Genomic DNA, 18,369 nt, shown 5'->3' on the forward strand with positions numbered 1-18,369 from the left:
CGTGGTCTCCTGTTGTGCCCTGGGGCAGGCTTGGGGGGGCTGGCACCGCGCTGCCTCCACCCAGCCAAGGGAGCTTGGGTACGTGGGGGGGGTAAGTTATAATTTAGGCCTCTCCCGTGGGTGCAGCCAGGCATGCGGCTCCTGCTTGGCACACCATGGGCAGCTACCCCACATCTGCGCCGTCACCCGCTTCTTCCCATCACCTGTGACCGTGCGGGGCCCTTTGCTCTGGGGAGAAGAGCTCGGCCCTCGCCCCAGCCCAGCGGCGTCAGGCACCCTGGGGATGAGACCTCGCGACTAATGCAAACCAGGAGCCTGAGTCTGACGGGGCCCTGGCCACTGCTAGCTCATCCCAGGGAAGAGAAGTACAAGGTGGCTGCCGCCTTGGCCACAGTGGGAGGAATGCGGTTGGGGTATCCCCAGGGCTCAGCCCCCTGCGCCCACTGTGCTCGTCCCTGCGTGGGAGCACCCAGCATGGCTCCGCGGGGCCCAGCAGCCTGGGTCCCTGGTGGAACCGCCCCGGCCCTGGGGCTCCCTGGGGGCAGCACTGGCAGGCAGCAGCACCCTGGGGCACAGGCAGCACTCTCGTCCCCCTGCTTTGACACGGGGGTCCCTGGTTGGGGGTGACGATGACATCCCTGGGGTGTGTGGGTTACAAGCCTGGGGCATGCCCTGGAGGCACCCAGGATGATGGTGACATCTTGGGGGACACACTGGGGACAGTGGTGGGTGACAACAGCCCAGGGAAACCCCCACTGTGGCTCTGCCCTCACACAGGACAGCTGCCGCCACGGGCCGAGGTCGTGGTGCCCGTATCCACTGAGGGGACCCCCCCGCGGCTTCGGCGGCCATGTCAACAGATGTGTCGGGTCCGGCGGGTGGCGGGAGCTGGGGGGCTGGTGGCCTGGGCTGCCCCAGGCAGAGCACTGCGGCAGCCGGGGGAGGATCCTGCCCCTCTGCCCGGCCCTGGGGAGCACACCAGGATGCTGGGCCCAGTGCAAGGGACTGGGAAGTACTGGGGGGCATCCAGCGAGGCCTGGGATGGCGGCAAAGGGCTGGAGCGTCCCCCTGCGTGGCCCTGTGCGGCTGCAGAGGTGGCTGGGGGCTCCTCAGAGTGACGGGACAGAGTGCAGAGGCTGGGCCCAGGCTCCCACAGAGGCTGTGGGGCCTCGTGGTCCAGCTGCCCCACACACGGCCCCCTCGCCTGCCACCGTCCTCCTGGCCTGGCTGCGATGGTGGGTGACAGCCCCGCACCGTCCCTGCACGTAGAGGGTGTGAGGGAGCTGCCAGCAATGCCCCAGGGAACCCCCGAGGCTGGAGCTGCCCTCTGCCTGGGTGATCTGCGCTACTGCTTCACCAACAGTGCGCGGGGCGCCAGCTCAGCCCCCAAAAACAGACAAATACTTTATTGGTTCCTGTCCTGGTGTTTGGCTGGGATAGAGTTAATTGTCCCCAGGAGCTGGGAGGGGACACAGCCAGGACAGGTGACCCAAACTGCCCAAAGGGATATGCCATCCCATATGACGTCACGCTCACTCTATAAGGGGGGAGCCGGCAGGGGAGGACAGGCTGGGCATCGGGTTCTGGGTGGTGAGCGAACTGCATCGTGCATCACCCGCTTTGTCTGTTCTGTTCTCAGTCCTGGTGCGGGCCTTTCCCTCTCCCTTTGCTGTCCCAGTAAACTGTCCTTACCCCGACCCACCAGTTTTACCTTCTTCCTCAGTTCTGCTCCCCATCCTGCCGTGGTGCTCAGCTGCCGGCTGGGGCTGAACCACAACAGTCCTTTTTGGTGCCCATCATGGGCCCGAAGGGTTGAGACAATGATGACATCTCTCAGAATTGATTAATAATCGCACTCAATCTATGGTGAAGACAGTGGGGGATACTTCCCCTCCCCCCCCTTTCACCTCCCCTTCTCCCTTCAGACTGGTTACAGCAGCTCTTGAGAATTTTGAACACCCTTGGGATGGTCAGGCCAGCACGTTCCTAGTGCTATGTCTCCTGAATGTGTTCCAGGTCTTGTTCAGGGTTACAAAAAATTGTTGTAAGATTACCCCCCCCGAGATCTGCCCCGATGGCCCTGGGGTGGAAACACAGCCCCACCATTTGTCATTGGTGGCATGGCATGTGGGAGAACATGGGCAGGTATCTAGAGACCTTCTCACCTCCAGTGGTTTGGAACTTCACTCCCGAACCATTACCAGACCCTGATGAAGGGACAGAACATTTGAAAGGAAAATGCTGTGGCTATTCCAAAGAGGCACAACTCACCACCCTGTGCCAGGATCTACCAAACACTGCTCGGTATTGGGCAGTGCCATCAGGGGGAAGAGAGGGACAACAGTGACAGGCACCGCGGCTACCCCAACCCCCGTTACAGGAACTGCGGCTGAACCAAGGTCCTGGTTTAGGCAGAGATAGACTTAATTTTCTTCCTAGCACCTGGTTACTGCTGTGTTATGGATTTCAGAAGAGAATAATGTGGGTAACATTGATATTTTAGTTGTTGCCAAGCAGTCAAGGACTTTTCAGCTTCTGACATTGTTCTGCCAATGAGAAGGTGTGGGGCACCCAAGAAGCTGGGAGGGGACAGCCAGAACACCTGACCCAAACTGCCCAAAGGGATATTCCATGTTATATGATGTCATGTTCCATATGTAGCTGGAGGGGTTGGCTGGGAGGCAGGGCACATCCCTGTCTAGAGAAGGGGGCATGGACAAAGCATGAGGGAAAGGTAGCCCTTCAGTGAAGATGTTGTGTGTCACCCAGGCAAGTGGACCACCATGGAGAGAGGTATCCAGTCCCTGAGGGACTTAGCCCTGCGGGAGGATGCGAACTGTAATGCACCACAATCACAAACGGTATCCTTCCAGGAAAATTGCTGTTCCACTTCCCAGCAGGCAGTTCCGCAGACCAAGTGGAAGGGCTGATCATACTTATGATCCTCATGAAGGGACTTCTAAGTCATTTTCACAAGAAGTGAGTGGCGAATACGATGAGCAGGACTAGAGGGGCCCTGCCTCCAGCCAGGTGGAGGAGAGGCACAACCGGGTTTCCTGGACTGTGTGGATCCGATGGCCTGGCACGTCAGACCCCCAGGAGGACAAGGCTCTAGTGGACACCGGTGCACAGCGTCCCCGAATGCCATCGAGCCATGAAGGGGCAGAACCCATCAGTATTTCTGGAGTGACAGGGGCTTCCCAACAGCCGACTGTATGGGAGGACAACGTGAGTCTAACTGGGAATGACTGGGAAAAGCACCAGGACCCAGAAGAACGATTTCAAACAGGGCCCTGAGCAACGACAAGCCTCTGAACAAATTAACCAGGAGATAGTCCGTGTGGTGGCCCTTGGGCCAGTCCGGGCAGGACCAGATGTTAAAAACGTGCTCTACACCACAGCCGGGGAGAACGGCCTGACCTGGAGTCTCTGGCAGAAAGCACCAGGGGAGACGCGAGGCCGACCCCTGGGGTTCTGGAGTCGGGGCTAGAGAGGATCCGAGGCCCGCTACACTCCAACTGAAAAAGGGATTTGGCAGCATCTGAAGGGGTTCGAGCCACTTTGGAGGTGGTTGGTCCTGAAGCACAGCTCCTCCTGGCACCCCGCCTGCCGGTGCTGGGCTGGATGGTCAAAGGGAGGGTCCCCTCTACACATCGTCCAGCTGATGCTATGGGCAGTAAGTGGGTGGCGCTGATCCCACAGCGGGCTCGAATAGGAAACCCCAGCCACCCAGGAATTCCGGAAGTGATCACGGACTGGCCAGAAGGCAAAGATTTGGGGATGTCACCAGAGGAGGAGGTGACACGTGCTGAAGAAGCCCCACTGTATAATAAACTGCAGAAAACGAGAAGCAATACGCCCTGTTCACTGATGGGTCCTGTCGCGCTGTGGGAAAGCATCGGAGGTGGAAGGCTGCTGTGCGGAGTCCTACACGACGAGTCGTGGAACTGCTGAAGGAGAAGGTGAATCGAGCCAGTTCACGGAGGTGAAAGCCATCCGGCGGGATTGCTTTGGCTCAAGGACCTGGGTACGCTTGGTGGGTGATGCGGAAGGATGGGGAAGTCTGATGTGTACCTCAGGGGGATCTGATTTTGGGTGAGAACAGCCAATGAATTGAATTGTGTGACGTTAATTGCTAAATACCCTGCCATTGTATGTCATCACTACTACAATCGCTATATGCCATAACAGCGGTATTGCAGTAAGAATCGCCCAGTTAATGAAGGATGAACTGTGATGCAATCAAGCAAAGAGCAGCAATGATGGAACCAGAACTGGCCTCAGCAACCGGCACCCAGCAACTTCCTCAAAGTCGACACCTTCGACCCGCAGACCGTGGGCACAGGCCGCGCCAGATCCACCAGCCGCGCGCTCCAGATGCAGCCGCAACATCCCAACAGCACCCACCATCGCTCCTGCCCTGAGAGACGGTTCTGAGAGATGGAGCCCGAAGTCACGGACTAAATGAACTCAACGGGCATTTTAGAGAGATGGCCCATGCACTAAGGGAGTGATATCTCTGTATATCTCTCTGTATCTCAAAGGCAGGGAAAGTGGTGGTGATTAGTTGGACAGTGTAGGGTCTGGGCATGACCATGACGTAGATGGCACAGAGTAAGGGGTGGATACTGTCCTGGTGTTCGGCTGGGACAGAGTTAATTGTCCCCAGGAGCTGGGAGGGGACACAGCCAGGACAGGTGACCCAAACTGGCCAAAGGAATATTCCCTACCATATGACGTCATGCTCGCTCTATAAGGGGGAGCTGGCCGGGGAGGGCAGAACGGGCTGTGCATCACCCGCTTTGTCTGTTCTGTTCTCAGTCCTGGTGCGGGCCTTTCCCTCTCCCTTTGCTGTCCCAGTAAACTGTCCTTACCCCGACCCACCAGTTTTACCTTCTTCCTCCCATTCTCCTCCCCATCCCTCTGCGGTGCTCAGCTGCTGACTGCGGTGGAGCCACAACAATTTCATAGCCTGGGAAAGGGATTTGGGATTTCATAGGAAGAGCTGGTCCCACTCACAACTTTAGAAGAAATGCCCCGGTCAGGGCAGTTGGCCCAAGGGAGTGGCCGGCCCCTCCATGCCGGCATTGGAGATATTGCCCACCAGCAATACCGTCACACGAACTGACTCATCCACTGTGTCACTGGGATCAACTGGGGGTCACTGGGATCTCTACCCAGGCAGGGATAACCAGCTTGGTCACTACAGACCACGCCACTGTGCTGGAGCATGGCTCACTGCCAGACCCACTGTCAACACAGAACCATAATGGATCTACCGCCCCTGTATCCTACAGGCCTTGGCAGCAAGCAGCGCCATGGTCCCTTTGGGGACACGGGGCCGCCCTGTCTGCCACTGTCACCTCCTCATGGCTAACACTACAGTCTAGGAACGCTCTGCAGTTCTGGGGGACAGTAATCAAGTGAGAAACTGGCCCAGAGGAGCAGTGGGATGTCATGTCCCCCCCCAGGGAGCAGCTCTGACGCTGCTGTCCATCGTGCAGGGCAGGGAGGTGGCCGGGCACCGCTCAGTGCTGAGGATTACACCAGGACACGGCACAGGCATTTCCTCAGCGCCCAAAGCACGCTGCCCACAGCAGCCTCCCCTGCAGCACATCAGACCTCATGAGTGACCAGGAATGAAAAATCTGATAAGCAAACTGGTTCCCCACATCCCTTGCACATAGAGGGACAGAGACTTAGTGATGTCAAATAATTACAGCAAGCAAGTCAGTGAAAAAAAACACCCAGAAAACTAAACTCAAGAGTCTTAACAGCTTCTCCATTTGGTCTGCACAGCGATGCCACCAGGACCAATTTCCTCTATCTGCACACAATTCGTGCTTCTGAGAGCAGCGCACATGACGCACACAGGCCTCTGGCTGCAGACACGTGTGGTTCAAGTGATTCCTGGGAACACCGGAGCCACACCTGGCCTGGCTTTCATCGCTTATTGGGCTCCAGTTACCCATCTGCCTCTGGGCAGGTCTCTCTCCACGACATTTGAGGTAGCTAGCAGAACTGGTCTTCCATACGATTAGTTACGGTGGGATTTTTGCACATGACTAAAGGAGACCACCTGCAGTTTGGAGAGTGGGGGCTTCCTTCTGCAGCGGGGCCGAGCAGAGGGGCTGCTCCCATGCAAAAGCCAGCGTCGGTGTGCAGCAGCCCCAAGGAGGGATCCTCATGTGGGCTGCTGCTGCAGTGCAGGTGTAATCTTACCCGTGAAGTGTTTCTAAAGTGACTCTCCATCTGTGCAGGCTGGTCCTGACGGAATGAACTCTCATGGGTGTTTCTGGCTCTCACAGGCTGGCCTTGTCAGAGGAAGGAGTGCTGCTTGGACTTCAGAAACACCTGCAGCACCCTCACAAGCAGAAAATATTGTGGTTTGATTTGTTCTACTTATCTTCCAATGCAACACTCACGTGTTCGCAACCTGATCGAGGGATCAGCACATTTCCTCACCAGGGAGGGTTATTAAACAAGCATGGCCAGGACGCGATGTGGTCTCGGAGATGCCACGCTCTCTTCATCCGGCGTCTTGGTCAAGGAACTTTGTCAGTGAAGTGAAGAGCTACTCAGGAATCCCACCGGGCTCCCCAGCTCGATCCTCTTCACCATGTAATTGTATTTCCAAATGCAAGGGGTCAGCTCCAGCATCAAGTAATGAGTGAGCTCAGCTGCTGTTTGCAATTCCTCTCACTGGGCTGCAGGAGACATATCTGGTAATCTCCCAGGAAGGTCAGCTTGGGAAAATTTTGTGCATCAGCCAGGAGATACAAGAGTCTGAGGAATGGTAAAGCATTTTGGATCACTGGAGGCTTCTATAATTTGCTCTCTATCATGGTATCCAAGCTTTTGATTCTTTCTGCGATCCAGGAAAGCTCCTAAAATCCAGCAGCAGATGGTTCACAACCCCAGTGCCCCACCATGTGCAAAATCAATGCTCACAGTTTCTCTCCAGGGACACAAGCAGTTTGGATCTCTCCTGCTGTCATTTCTCCATCATCCCTGATACCACTGCCCTATTTCCCAGTCTAACCACAGGCTGGACGGCTCTCCCACCCCAGCCATGGATGTGGCAGTTCTTGTCTGGTGGTCTGAGTTCTTCAGGACCAAGCAGAAGCACGTTTGCTGGAACTGCTTTGGCTGTGGTGGCCACAGGGCTAATGTTTTTCTCGGATGCCTGAGCTGCTGAGCGAGGAATGCTCCTGCCCGCGGGTGCCTCCGGGGCTCCTTGTGGCTGGGGCTGCCGGGGTGCTGGCACGGCGGTTGCGGGCTGGGCCGTCGCAGGCTGTTGGAGTGCAGCCAGGGCTTTCTGGCGGTCGTGTATTTTCTCGTGGCGTGAGAGGTGAGTTCTGCGTGTGAAACATTTCTTGCAGGCGGAGCAGCAATATGGCCTGTCCCGCAAGTGGGTTTGCAAGTGCCGCTGAAGGGAGAAGGTGCAAGAGAGACTCTTTTTGCAATGACTGCATTTCAGCAGAGGCTTCCTACGAGACTTAGGACTCTGCTGTCGGGAGAAACACATGCTGGACAGGCTCCCTCTGTCCTGCTCCTCCTTGGCCTGGCTGAGCCAGGGCCCCCCAGCACATGTCCCATTGCCCAGGCTGTGGGCACCTCCGCAGAAAGCCCCGCAGAACTTCCTCCTCGGCCGGATCCTCAGCTCTGGGTGGACGTTCCCCCAGACCTTGGCCCCAAAGGCCCTATCTTTTATGTGGATGCTCTGGTGAAGGTCCAGGTGGCGTTTGTCCGCAAAGCTGATCTCACATATCGTGCATTCATAGGGTCCCTCTTTGGCATGGCTCCGCTGGTGGATGATGAGGTTGATTTTCAGACGGAAACGCTTCCCACACTCGGTGCAGGGGTGCGACCACTCGCGCACGTAGCCGCGCCGACAGTTGCCCATCAGCAGGCTGCTGCTTTCACACCTGCTCGGCTTCTTCTTGCTCTTGGCCTTGGCCTGCTCACTTTTGGGGCACTTCTGGATCTCTGGGTCAGGAGAAGGTGCAGAAACCTCTTGCAGCACCTCAGGCTCCTCTTCCTTCACCTTGATGTTTTCAGAAGCCCCTCCACACGCCATTTCATTTTCCATTAAAAAGCCTTCCTCTGAAATGAAACAACACAAGTGTTGCTCATTCCTGCTCCCAGGACAAACCAAGGTTGTGGTTAAGTCCCAAAGCACTGAGCAGGCTTTTAACAATAAAGGAGTTACAAACAAATCCGAGAATGCAGTTTAGAAAGGTGCAGGTGCCACCACAGCCCACACACCCTGAGCAACCCAATGTCATCTTGGTGGACAGATCTCTTGCTCCCAGGAAGAACCAGGCTGTGGTCTGCTGCAGTGTCGTCAGGGCCAGTGGCTCCAGGGAATCCACCTCTAAAACCCTGACACAAACAACGGCCACAAGATATAGCAGGAAAAAAGATCATTAAAGAGTGACAGCCTGCAGTATTTCATAAAATCATCACAGAATGGTTTGGGTTGGAAGGGACCTCACAGCCCATCCAGTGCCACCCCTGCCACGGGCAGGGACACCCTCCACTAGCCCAGCTTGCCCAAAGCCCCATCCAACCTGGCCTTGAACACTGCCAGGGAGCCAGGGGCAGCCACAGCTTCTCTGGGCACCCTGGGCCAGGGCCTCAGCACCCTCACAGGGAAGGATTTCTGCCTCACATCCCATCTCCATCTCCCCTCCTGCAGCTTCAGGCCATTCCCCTTGGCCTGGCACTCCCTGCCCTTGGCACCAGCCCCTCTCCAGCTTTCCTGGAGCCCCTGCAGGGACTGGAAGGGGCTCTAAGGTCTCCCCGCAGCCTTCTCTTCTCCAGGCTGAACCAGCCCAACTCTCTCAGCCTGAGGTCTCCAGAGCAGAGGTGCTCCAGCCCTCGCAGCATCTCCGTGGCCTCCTCTGGACTCGCCCCAACAGCTCCGTGTCCTTCTTGTGCTGGGGACCCCCGAGCTGGACGCAGCACTGCAGGGGGGTCTCCCCAGAGCGGAGCAGAGGGGCAGAATCCCCTCCCTCGACCTGCTGCTCACGCTGCTGGACACGCAGCCCAGGACACGGGTGGCTTTCTGGGCTGCCAGCGCACGTTGCCGGCTCATGTGGAGCTTCTCGTCCCCCAACACCCCCAAGTCCTTCTCCTCAGGGCTGCTCTCCATCCATGCTCCACCCAGCCTGGAGTTGTGCTTGGGATTGCCCTGACCCATGTGTAGGACCTTGACCCTGGCCTTGTTGAACTCCATGTGGTTGACATGGTCCCACCTCTCCAGCCTGTCCAGGTCCCTCTGGATGGCATCCCTTCCCTCCAGCGTGTCAACCCACCACACAGCTTGGTGTCATCAGCAAACTTGCTGAGGGTGCACTCGATCCCACTGTCCATGTCGCCAACAAAGATGTCAAACAGCGTCGGTCCCAATACTGACCCCTGAGGAGCATCACTCCTCACTGGTCTCCACTTGAACATCGAGCCGTTGACCACAACTCTTTGTGACCGACCAGCCAATTCCTTATCCACCGAGTGCTCCATCCATCAAATCCATGTCTCTCCAATTTCAAGACAAGGGTGTCATGTGGGACAGTGTCCAATGCTTTGCACAAGTCCAGGCAGATGACGTCTGTCACTCGTCCCTTATCCACCAACGCTGTAACCCCATCGTAGAAGGCTACCAAATTTGTCAGGCACGATTTGCCCTTAGTGAAGCCATGTTGGCTGTCACCAATCACCTCCTTATTTTCCATGTGCCTGAGCACAGTTTCCAGGAGGATTTGCTCCATGATCTTGCAGGGCACAGAGGGGAGACTGACTGGCCTGTAGTTCCCTGGACCTTCCTTTTTTCCTTGTTTAAAAATGGGGGTTGTTTCCCATTTTCCAGTCCGTGGGAACGTCACTGGACTGCCACAACTCCTCAAATATGATGGAGAGTGGCTTAGTCACTTCATCTGCCAGTTCCCTCAGGACCCGCAGATGCATCTCATCAGGTCCCATGGACTTGTGCACCTTCAGGTTCCTTAGATGGTCTCAAACCTGATCTTCTCCTACAGTGGGTGGTTCTTCATTCTCCCAGTCCCTGCCTTTGCCTTCTGCCACTTGGGCAGTGCGGCTGGAGCACTTGTTGGTGAAGACTGAGGCAAAATAGTCATTGAGTACCTCAGCCTTCTCCATATACCGGGTAACCAGGTCTCCCATTTCCTTCCAGATAGGGTCCATGTTTTCCCTAGTTTTCCTTTTATCGCTGATGTACCTATAGAAGCTTTTCTTGCTGCACCTGATGTCCCTGGCCAGATTTAATTCTATCAGGGCTTTAGCTTTCCTAACCTGATCTCTGGCTGCTTGGACAGTTTCTCTGTATTCCTCCCAGGGTCCCTGCCCTTCTTCCACCCTCCGTAGGCTTCCTTTTTGGGTTTGAGTTTGCCCAGGAGCTCCTTGTTCATCCCTGCAGCCCTCTGGGCATTTTTGCCTGCCTTCCTCTTTGTTGGGATGCATCTCTCCTGAGCTTGGAGGAGGTGACCCTTGAATACCAACCAGATGTCTTGGGCCCCTCTTCCTTCCAGGGCTTTGTCCCATGGTACCTACCAAGCAAGTTCCTGAAGAGGCCCAAGTCTGCTCTCCTGAAGTCCAGGCCAGTGAGCTTGCTGTGCACCCTCCTCGCTGCCCTGAGGATCTTGAACTCCACCATTTCAGGGTCACTGCAGCTGAGGCTGCCCTTGAGCTTCACATTCTCCACCAGCCCCTCCTTGTTGGTGACAACAAGGTCCAGCACAGCACCTCTCCTCATTGGTTCCTCTGTCACTTGGAGAAGGAAGTTATCATCCATGCATTCCAGGAACCTCCTGGATTCCTTGTGCTCTGCTATGTTGTCCCTCCAACAGATATCAGGGAGACTGAAGTCTCCCATGAGGACCAGGGCTTGTGACCGTGAGGCTGCTCCTATCTGTCTGTAGAGGGCCTGTAGCAGACCCCCACTATAGTGTCCCCTGTCCCTGCCCTCCTTTCAGTCCTGGCCCATAAGCTCTCGGTGGCTCCTCACCCACCCCCAGGCAGAGCTCCATGCACTCCCACGGGTCATTGACCTCCTCGTCTGCCCTGCCTGTCCTTGCTAAAGAGCCTGTATCCTTCCATTCCAACACTCCAGTCCTCGGAGCCACCCCACCACGTCTCTGTGATGCCGATGAGATCACAGCCCTGCAGGCACGCGCATGTCTCCAACTCCTCTTGTTTGTTCCCCATGCTACGGGCGTTTGCATGGAGGCATTTCAGCTGGGCCCAGATGAAGCTGACTGACTGGCTGGAATTCCTTCGTGCTGCACTTCAGGTGCTCTCCTGCTGACCTGCGATCCTTCTCCCGGCTCTGGGCATCTCTTGCTGGCACTGGCATCAGACTGGTAGGAGTGGGATGGACTGAGGTTCCCCTCCCCTGGCAACTTTAGTTTAAAGCCCTCTTCACCAGCTTGGCAAGCCTGTGACCAAAGATGCTCTTGCCCTTCTCTGATAGTCTGTTCCTCCTGCTGGTCCTCGCCACCACAAGCTTCCATTCTTCTGCATTACTGGCCCCCTCCCTTCTGTGTTTGTGCTGGTGGGGGAGTTTTGGGCTGTTTGGCTGTGGGTCTCCTTCAGACTGCTCTTGGAACCAGCTAACTCCTTCTCAGCCTCCCTGGTGTTATGCAGCCTTCTCACCACCTCCTGCAGCTCAGCCACCACTGAAAGAGGTCCTCCACCTCCACCTTCTGTAGGCAGGTCTGACCCTGGTCCAGGAGAAAGGTCCAGGCATTTCCCGCAGCCTGAGGTCTGCACTGCAGCCTGTCTCTCCAGCAGCTCCATCTGGGTGGAGGCATCGGCCTCCACTGGGGTAGATGGTGCAGACCCCCACCCGGAGCTGCAGCCTTTGCTCTCAGACAAACACCCACCATTCTGCCTCGAGGCTCAGGCAGGATGGGTGCCCTTGACCTGTCACAGCATGGGGCCTGCTTGCTGGGTTATGTGTACTTCAAGTCTCCCACTTGGCCAGTGGAACGTCCCTCCTTCGAAGAGGTGCCCTCGCTGCTCACCCTCCCGCACCAACTGCCGTGCCACGCCCTGGCTGACGCACCACGCCCTGTTTGCCCGCTCTGGTTGTGGCGCTCCTGGTTGCTCATGATCCCTGGGCCACCTTGTGTAGGTGTGGGGTGGCCTCCGAGGCTCTGGCAATGCCCAGGCTGCGTCAGCATCTCCCACAAGAGCTGCCGGCTCCTGGCAGGTCTCTCCACTCCCCTGGCGTTTCCCTGCCTGAGGAAAACCCCCTGTGTGCAGAGATCTGCTGCTCCGCTGCGGGTCAGGCTGGTTCTGGAGCAGCTCCCTGTGGCGAGAGGCTCCAGGCTCTTCACTTCTGTCAAGCTTGGGACTGCCAGCAAACGCCAAACGTTGCAGGCAAACTGGCTCCTGTGAGGGCTGTGCAATACCAACGGTTGTGCAAACTCTCCACGCCCCACCTGCAGCCAGGCCTTTCAGCTGGCATCAGCCATGCCCAGAACCAGTGCCGTTTAACTCCATGCACCAGTGCCAGAAACAGGCTCTGAGTCCCTGGAAGAGCAAAGTGCTCTGCGTGTTAGCTTGGCAAAGCTTCCGGACTAGAACAGAGGGTGTTCGCAAACGGCCACCCCCCCTTCCTACACCCCCTGCTCCCTCTGCTTCTGGCTCAGAGACAAGGGCCATGCCATGGGAAGCATTAGGCCACTGGAGCTCAAGGCCAGCTCTACCATAACGCAGCAGAGCTGGAGGAAGGAAGCATGCTACTGCGACCAGCTCTCCCCCAACTTCTGATAGAAGGAACCCCAACTGGACTGTTGTTCTTTCCGTGGAGACAATAGGGCTGAAATGCCCAACACCAGCCCTGTCCCTTGCCAGGCAATAAAAGAGAGGTCTGAAACTTTCTTCTCCCTCCCCATTTCAAACACGTTAGCGAGCTGGGAGCTGCTTCCTTCCTGCAGGACCCAGTGTCTCCCCTGCACAGAGTTACTCACCACTGTTGGACTCAGCCGGGTCCTCTTCCATCTCTGTCTCAGGCTGATCTTCCCTGCGCAGCTCCTCTTTTTGCGCACTCAGGGACATGACATTCATCACCAGGATGGGGGGGTCTGTTTGCACAGAAGAGTAATTTTAAAGACCTGCAGAGAGCTCACATCTTCCTGTTTTGGCGTGATGCTGACCACAGATGTGCTGGGAGTGTGCAGAAGAGCCAGAGAAAGCTGTGGCTTGAGAAATCATGACATGTTACGCCAGGGGAGGTTTAGATTGGATATTAGGAAAAATTTATTCACCAAAAGGGTTCAAGCACTGGAACAGGCTGCCCAGGGAAGTGGTGGAGTCCCCATCCCCGGAGGTATTTAAAAGACATGTAGATGTGGCACTCAGGGACATGGTTTAGTGGTGGACTTGGCAGTGCTGGGTTAATGGTTGGACTCCATGATCCTAAAGTTTTTTTCCAACCTAAATGATTCTATGATTGTATGGAAAGCACGTGAGGTGTTAGAAGGAAATGGAGTGAAGCCGCACACAAAGACAAAAAGCAGAGGGAGGGCTGGGAGAAAAGGCACCAAGGTGCTGCATGTTGTCGCCTTTGCAGAGCAACCTCATCCCTCCTAAACCCTCCCCACCGATCCTACAGGTAGTATTCCCATATTGCCTTGTGTTTGGGCCCTCGACCCCCCCCTTCCATTTTCCCTGGCAGCACCTTGACAACACACCCCAAGACTTCTGCTTTTCCTTGGCAATGTTTCTCTTAAGCACGGTGACCTGCCATGCCCTCTCCCACAGACACTGCTGGGAGACCTCCTGAGAGAGCTGGGACAGGAATGACCTGGGGAAGTAAGTCCTCCTGTCACCCATGTAACTTACCTGCGTCAGCTTCCATGGGGACTTTGTCTTCTCCCAAAGCCTCTTCCTTCTGGTTCATCTCTTTTGGCGTCTGTGGGGACTCCTGACTGTCTCCCATGTGTGTCAGCGGGGACTCCTGACTGTCTCGGACACTTGTCTGCGAGGGCTCTTGACTGTCTCTGATACGCGTCAGTGGGGGCTCCTGACTGTCTTTGACGCAAAGCTCTTCATCCCTCTCGATCTGGGACAGGACATCAGGCTTGGGCACAGCACAGCCTGCTCGCGGGGCAGAGGAACAGAGGACAGTGTCTTTCATTAGGAACTGGCTGCACCTTTATTCTGTTGAACTCTCAAAGTGACCCTGCTCTCCCTAACCCCAGATCTAGCAGGCAGTACAGACAGACACAAATACATTATCCATGCTCTAACCAGAAAGGTGGTGCTGCTCTCCTGACCCTATGGCAGGATGCGCCCACGAGCACAGCTGTAGATCAAGTACAGAGGAAACCTAAGTAACAGAACATTTTTTATCTCAAAGGAGAGGGACAGCCTCTATCTGTGTAACATCTTTTTCCTCTCCTCCTGGGAGCATTTCACAAACAAACCCCCAAACACACACTTGGGGCTTGTATTGTTTCTGGGTAATGATCCCAAAAGGACAGAGCCTGCCCTGCCCTCTGCCCCCGCCAGTGCCCGCCTGGCCTCTCCTGGGGCTTCTTTAACCCCTAACCCCTCAGTCCTACAGGGAGGAGCTCTTGATCACAGCTCTGCCCACACATTTCTTCTTCTCCTGGCTGTCAGGTTCTGCCTGTCCCCTTCTAGCATCTCCTACCTTCTTACCCAGCCTTCGCACTCTTAACAATTGATTTTTCCAACTCTCCCATGCCATGCCCCAAAGCTCTCCTGACCACTTCTGTCCCCCCCAGCACTAGCAAAGCTGCTCCAGCCTCCTCCTCCCACTGCAGGTTCCCAGGTTCCTCACTTCCCACAACATCTCCTCTCTCACCAAGGCAAGTAGGAGCGTCTCTGGAAGCCCTAGGGCTCATGCATGCAATCAGGTGACGAAGGATTGCCAAACTGCAGAGAAACAGGACTGGAAGGGATCACTGGAAGGTCTGTTGCACCACTCAACTCAATCCCAGCCCCTCCTGACAGGCTTTGTCTGTTTTTATCACCTGACCAAGCATAAACGTTCCTCTTGGAAGAAAGACTCAAGGTACTCCATGGAGGTTTAGTCGATACAGTCAACAGACCCTCAGAGCAGTACATTTCTAACAAAGACACTACTGGGACATCTCCTGACAAAGCTGCGACGGGAACTGCCATCTCCTCCTGGCACCCACTGTAGAAAATAGCTGTAAGAAAATTTATGTTAACCAGAAAGCTACTCAGGGCCTAGAAGGAAAACTTCCAAAAGGGAAAATGTAATCATGGGATAGAGGCCGTGAGACAGAAACTATAGAATGATTAGCTTGGAATAATTAGTTTGTAACCAAGGTAACAGGTAATGAAGCTAACTGACCATGGCAACGTACAATGCTGCTATGTTCCATGTACAGTCCCTACCCAACCGGACAATAGGTTCAGGAATATTAATCTTATGAAGTAAGTTGTTATGGACAGGTGCATCCACAGCGAGGATACTCTGCATGCCTGCATGAAGAGGGTTATCCAGCGAACATGAGTGCGAGACCACTGATGACCACCAGAGACCCTTGAGGACCACCAACTCAAATCACTGAGCATGCGTGACGGCGAGGAGAATATGGAAATGAATTCCAAGAAATGATTATCATAGGACTGCCTTTTCTGAGAAAAATGATGAATATGTAGGTTTTGATTCTATATAACCTGTGTGTTGGTAATCACCTGCATGCACGTTGGGTGGAGCCGTTTCCCCCGTGCATCCAGTGCTGCAATAAAGCAAACCTAGGGCAACTCACGTCTGGTAAATTTCTTATACCGTTTTAAACCCACCTAACTTATCAGTGTCAGCTTCCACAGGGACTTCATCTTCTCCCAAAGCCTCTTCCACCTGGTCCATCTCTTCTGGTGTCAGTGGGGACTCCTGACCGTCTCGGATGCCTGTCAGCGGGGACTTCTGACTGTCTTTTACACAGAACTCTTCATCCCTCTCGATCCGGGAGAGGATGTCAGGCTTGGACACAGCATAGTCTGCTCACGGGGCAGAGGAACAGAGGACAGCGTGCTTTATTAGGCTACACCTTAATTCTGTCGAACTCTCAGACATTTCGAAGTGACCCTGCTCTCCCTAACCCCAGATCTAGCAGGCAGTACAGACAGACACAAATACATTATCCGTGCTCTAACTGGAAAGGTGGTGCTGCTTTCCTGGGCCTATGGCAGGATCCACCCACAAGCACAGCTGCAGCTCAAGTACAAAGAGAATCTAAGTAGCAGAATGTGAACTAAAATCTCAGAGAGAAAGGCTGTGTCTTTAAAATTTTCCCCCCATTTCATCTTTAGCAGTGATTTGAAGAGCAATTCTTCTGAGCTATTGTTCTGGAGTAGGGATAGAAAACTCCCTGCTCTGCAGAGATGTCTGCATCAGACAGAGCACGAGAGGAACAGGTTTGTTCTGCTTCTATAAAAAATTGAAAAAAGTGAAGCCTCAACCTCCGTAGCTGCACAGAGCAGCACGTTACTAGTCATGCCCAAGAGACAGCTTTTGGTGGGGAGTATCTTACAGGTCAAATCATCCAAGAACGTGTTGGGTGCCCTTAGAAAGACTGAGCATGATTAGGTCAGTTCTTTACCATGGCACAAGGAAATGCCGCTGTCACTTTACACAGGGGTAAATAGTCAGAAAACAAGAACTAGTTCAAGATGCAATTATCGAACTTCACCCAGATAAATCCTGAACTGTGCTGGAAGATCACGATGGTCCCCTGACCCTGGAATCCACTTACATAGTCATTAGGAGCAACATCTCACATGGATATTTTTTATAATTTATAGTTTGTATTATTATCACTACTATTATTTACTACAGACATTTCTTACATTGCTTATCGCTTTACAAGCAGGAAGGAGGGAAAACACGTGGGTCTGACTGCCCAGCAGAGGTTCTGTCAGCTACAGGCCTGTAGCCCCCCTGAACCAGGCCATCACTCGGGCTGTGGTGGGAAGCAGTCCAGCTTACCCGCAAGAGCAGCTCATCCGGAGGCGCAAACCCTGTGCCTTACCCAGGGAGATCAGCGTCTCGTAGTTCCCCCTCATCACAGCCCTGTACAGATCCTTCTGCCAACGGTCCAGTCTCTCCCACTCCTGCTCATTGAAGTACACTGAAATGTCATCGAATGTGACCGGTACCTGGAATCACAAGTATTACGTGCTCAGTGACTTCTGATGCAGTTAGATAACTGGAAACCAGGTGTGTGCAGCGAGGACTTGGCTTTGGTTGCTGGAGCTCAGGGAAGGCACAGAGCAAAGCATGCCTGGCCAGATCAGGGCTTGTGTGCGGCAAGTCCAGGACTCACAGGCGCTCAGCCACCCAAGCCCACTGCCAAGATCACTCTGGCATTTCCTAAACCCCCTCCACAGCCATGGCAGTGGCACTGGTGCTTCCAGGGGCCAGACCAGACGTCATTACCTTGGGGACCTCTCCCCGAGAGCCAGGGGGCAGCCGCAGGATCCAGAAGTTCCTGTTCTTCAGGAGATTCTCCACGTTGTCCAGCCGCTGCTGGAGGTGCCCGTAGTCCTGCAGGAGGCTGCCCAGGGCGGCCAGGTTGCTGCCCAGCTCCCCGACCAGGTTCTCGCAGGCCAGCAGCCTCCGCTCGGCCTTCTCCGTCCGACTCCGTAGCTCCTGCAGCTGCTGGGCCTCCGCCTGCCCCGCAGCGGCCCGTGGCCGCATGGCCTGCACCGCCTTGCGCCTAGGGGTGCCCGAGTCCTGGAGGGGGGCAAAACATGAAGGGCAGTGGGGGGGAGGCCCTGGCCAAAGGGCGGTCGGGGCCTGAGGACCCGTTCGTGGGCCCAACCCCCTGGCACCCCGAAGGGACCCCCCCAGACCGTACCTCTCCAAGGGAACCCCCCAGACCCTGGCTGCCCCGGGACCCCTGGGACACCGCCCCCAGCCCCCGGGACCGGCACCCCTGGGACAGCACCCCCACACCCCTGAACCGGCACCCCTGCAGGCTCCCCCCTCCCCAGGCTCCCCCGGGCTGTGAGGCCGCGGGCTCCGCGATCGGCGGGGCCCGTACTGGCGCTGGGCCCAAGCGGACCCGGCCCGCGGAACCCTGCGCTCTCCGAGCCCTGTCCCGGCCCGGCGCGGCCCTCACCTGAGCGGGGCCCCGGCGGGACATGGCCGCCGCCGCCACCGGCCCCGCGCGCCCCGCGGCAGCACCGCCCGCCGGGCCGCCAGGGGGCGCCGCCTGCAGCCGCCTGCGGAGGGGGCTGGGGCGCCCCCTGGCGGTCGGGAGGAGGCGGGGCGGGGCCATGGCCCGGGGCGGGGCGGGAGACCCCCCGGTGCCCCCCCCCCGCACCCCATGGGCTGTCCCGGAC

General features: G+C 56.1%; 1 protein-coding gene across 1 annotated transcript; it reads right to left on the bottom strand.

Moving 5' to 3' along the window:
* Positions 1-5,645: 5,645 nt before the first annotated feature.
* Positions 5,646-18,258, bottom strand: LOC129203616 (zinc finger protein 282-like). Its single transcript, XM_054818377.1, has 7 exons — positions 18,147-18,258; positions 17,462-17,758; positions 17,055-17,181; positions 15,826-16,023; positions 13,870-14,124; positions 12,996-13,109; positions 5,646-8,106 (listed from the first exon to the last, which is right to left on the bottom strand). The coding sequence occupies exons 1-7, from the start codon at positions 18,168-18,170 to the stop codon at positions 6,995-6,997; spliced, it is 2,127 nt and encodes a 708-aa protein (XP_054674352.1). The 5' UTR covers positions 18,171-18,258; the 3' UTR covers positions 5,646-6,994.
* Between the last annotated feature and the right edge of the window lie 111 nt (positions 18,259-18,369).

This window comes from Grus americana, chromosome 2, assembly GCF_028858705.1.
Source record: "Grus americana isolate bGruAme1 chromosome 2, bGruAme1.mat, whole genome shotgun sequence".
NCBI lineage: Eukaryota > Metazoa > Chordata > Aves > Gruiformes > Gruidae > Grus > Grus americana.

Excerpts from the sequence above, each read along its gene's own strand:
- LOC129203616 (XM_054818377.1), bottom strand. The coding sequence starts at position 18,170 with ATGTCCCGCCGGGGCCCCGCTCAG. Across the intron at positions 17,182-17,461 it reads CTCGGGGAGAGGTCCCCAAG|GTACCGGTCACATTCGATGA; the intron begins GTAATGACGTCT and ends TTGTGATTCCAG. Across the intron at positions 8,107-12,995 it reads CCCGGCTGAGTCCAACAGTG|AGGAAGGCTTTTTAATGGAA; the intron begins GTGAGTAACTCT and ends GTTTCATTTCAG.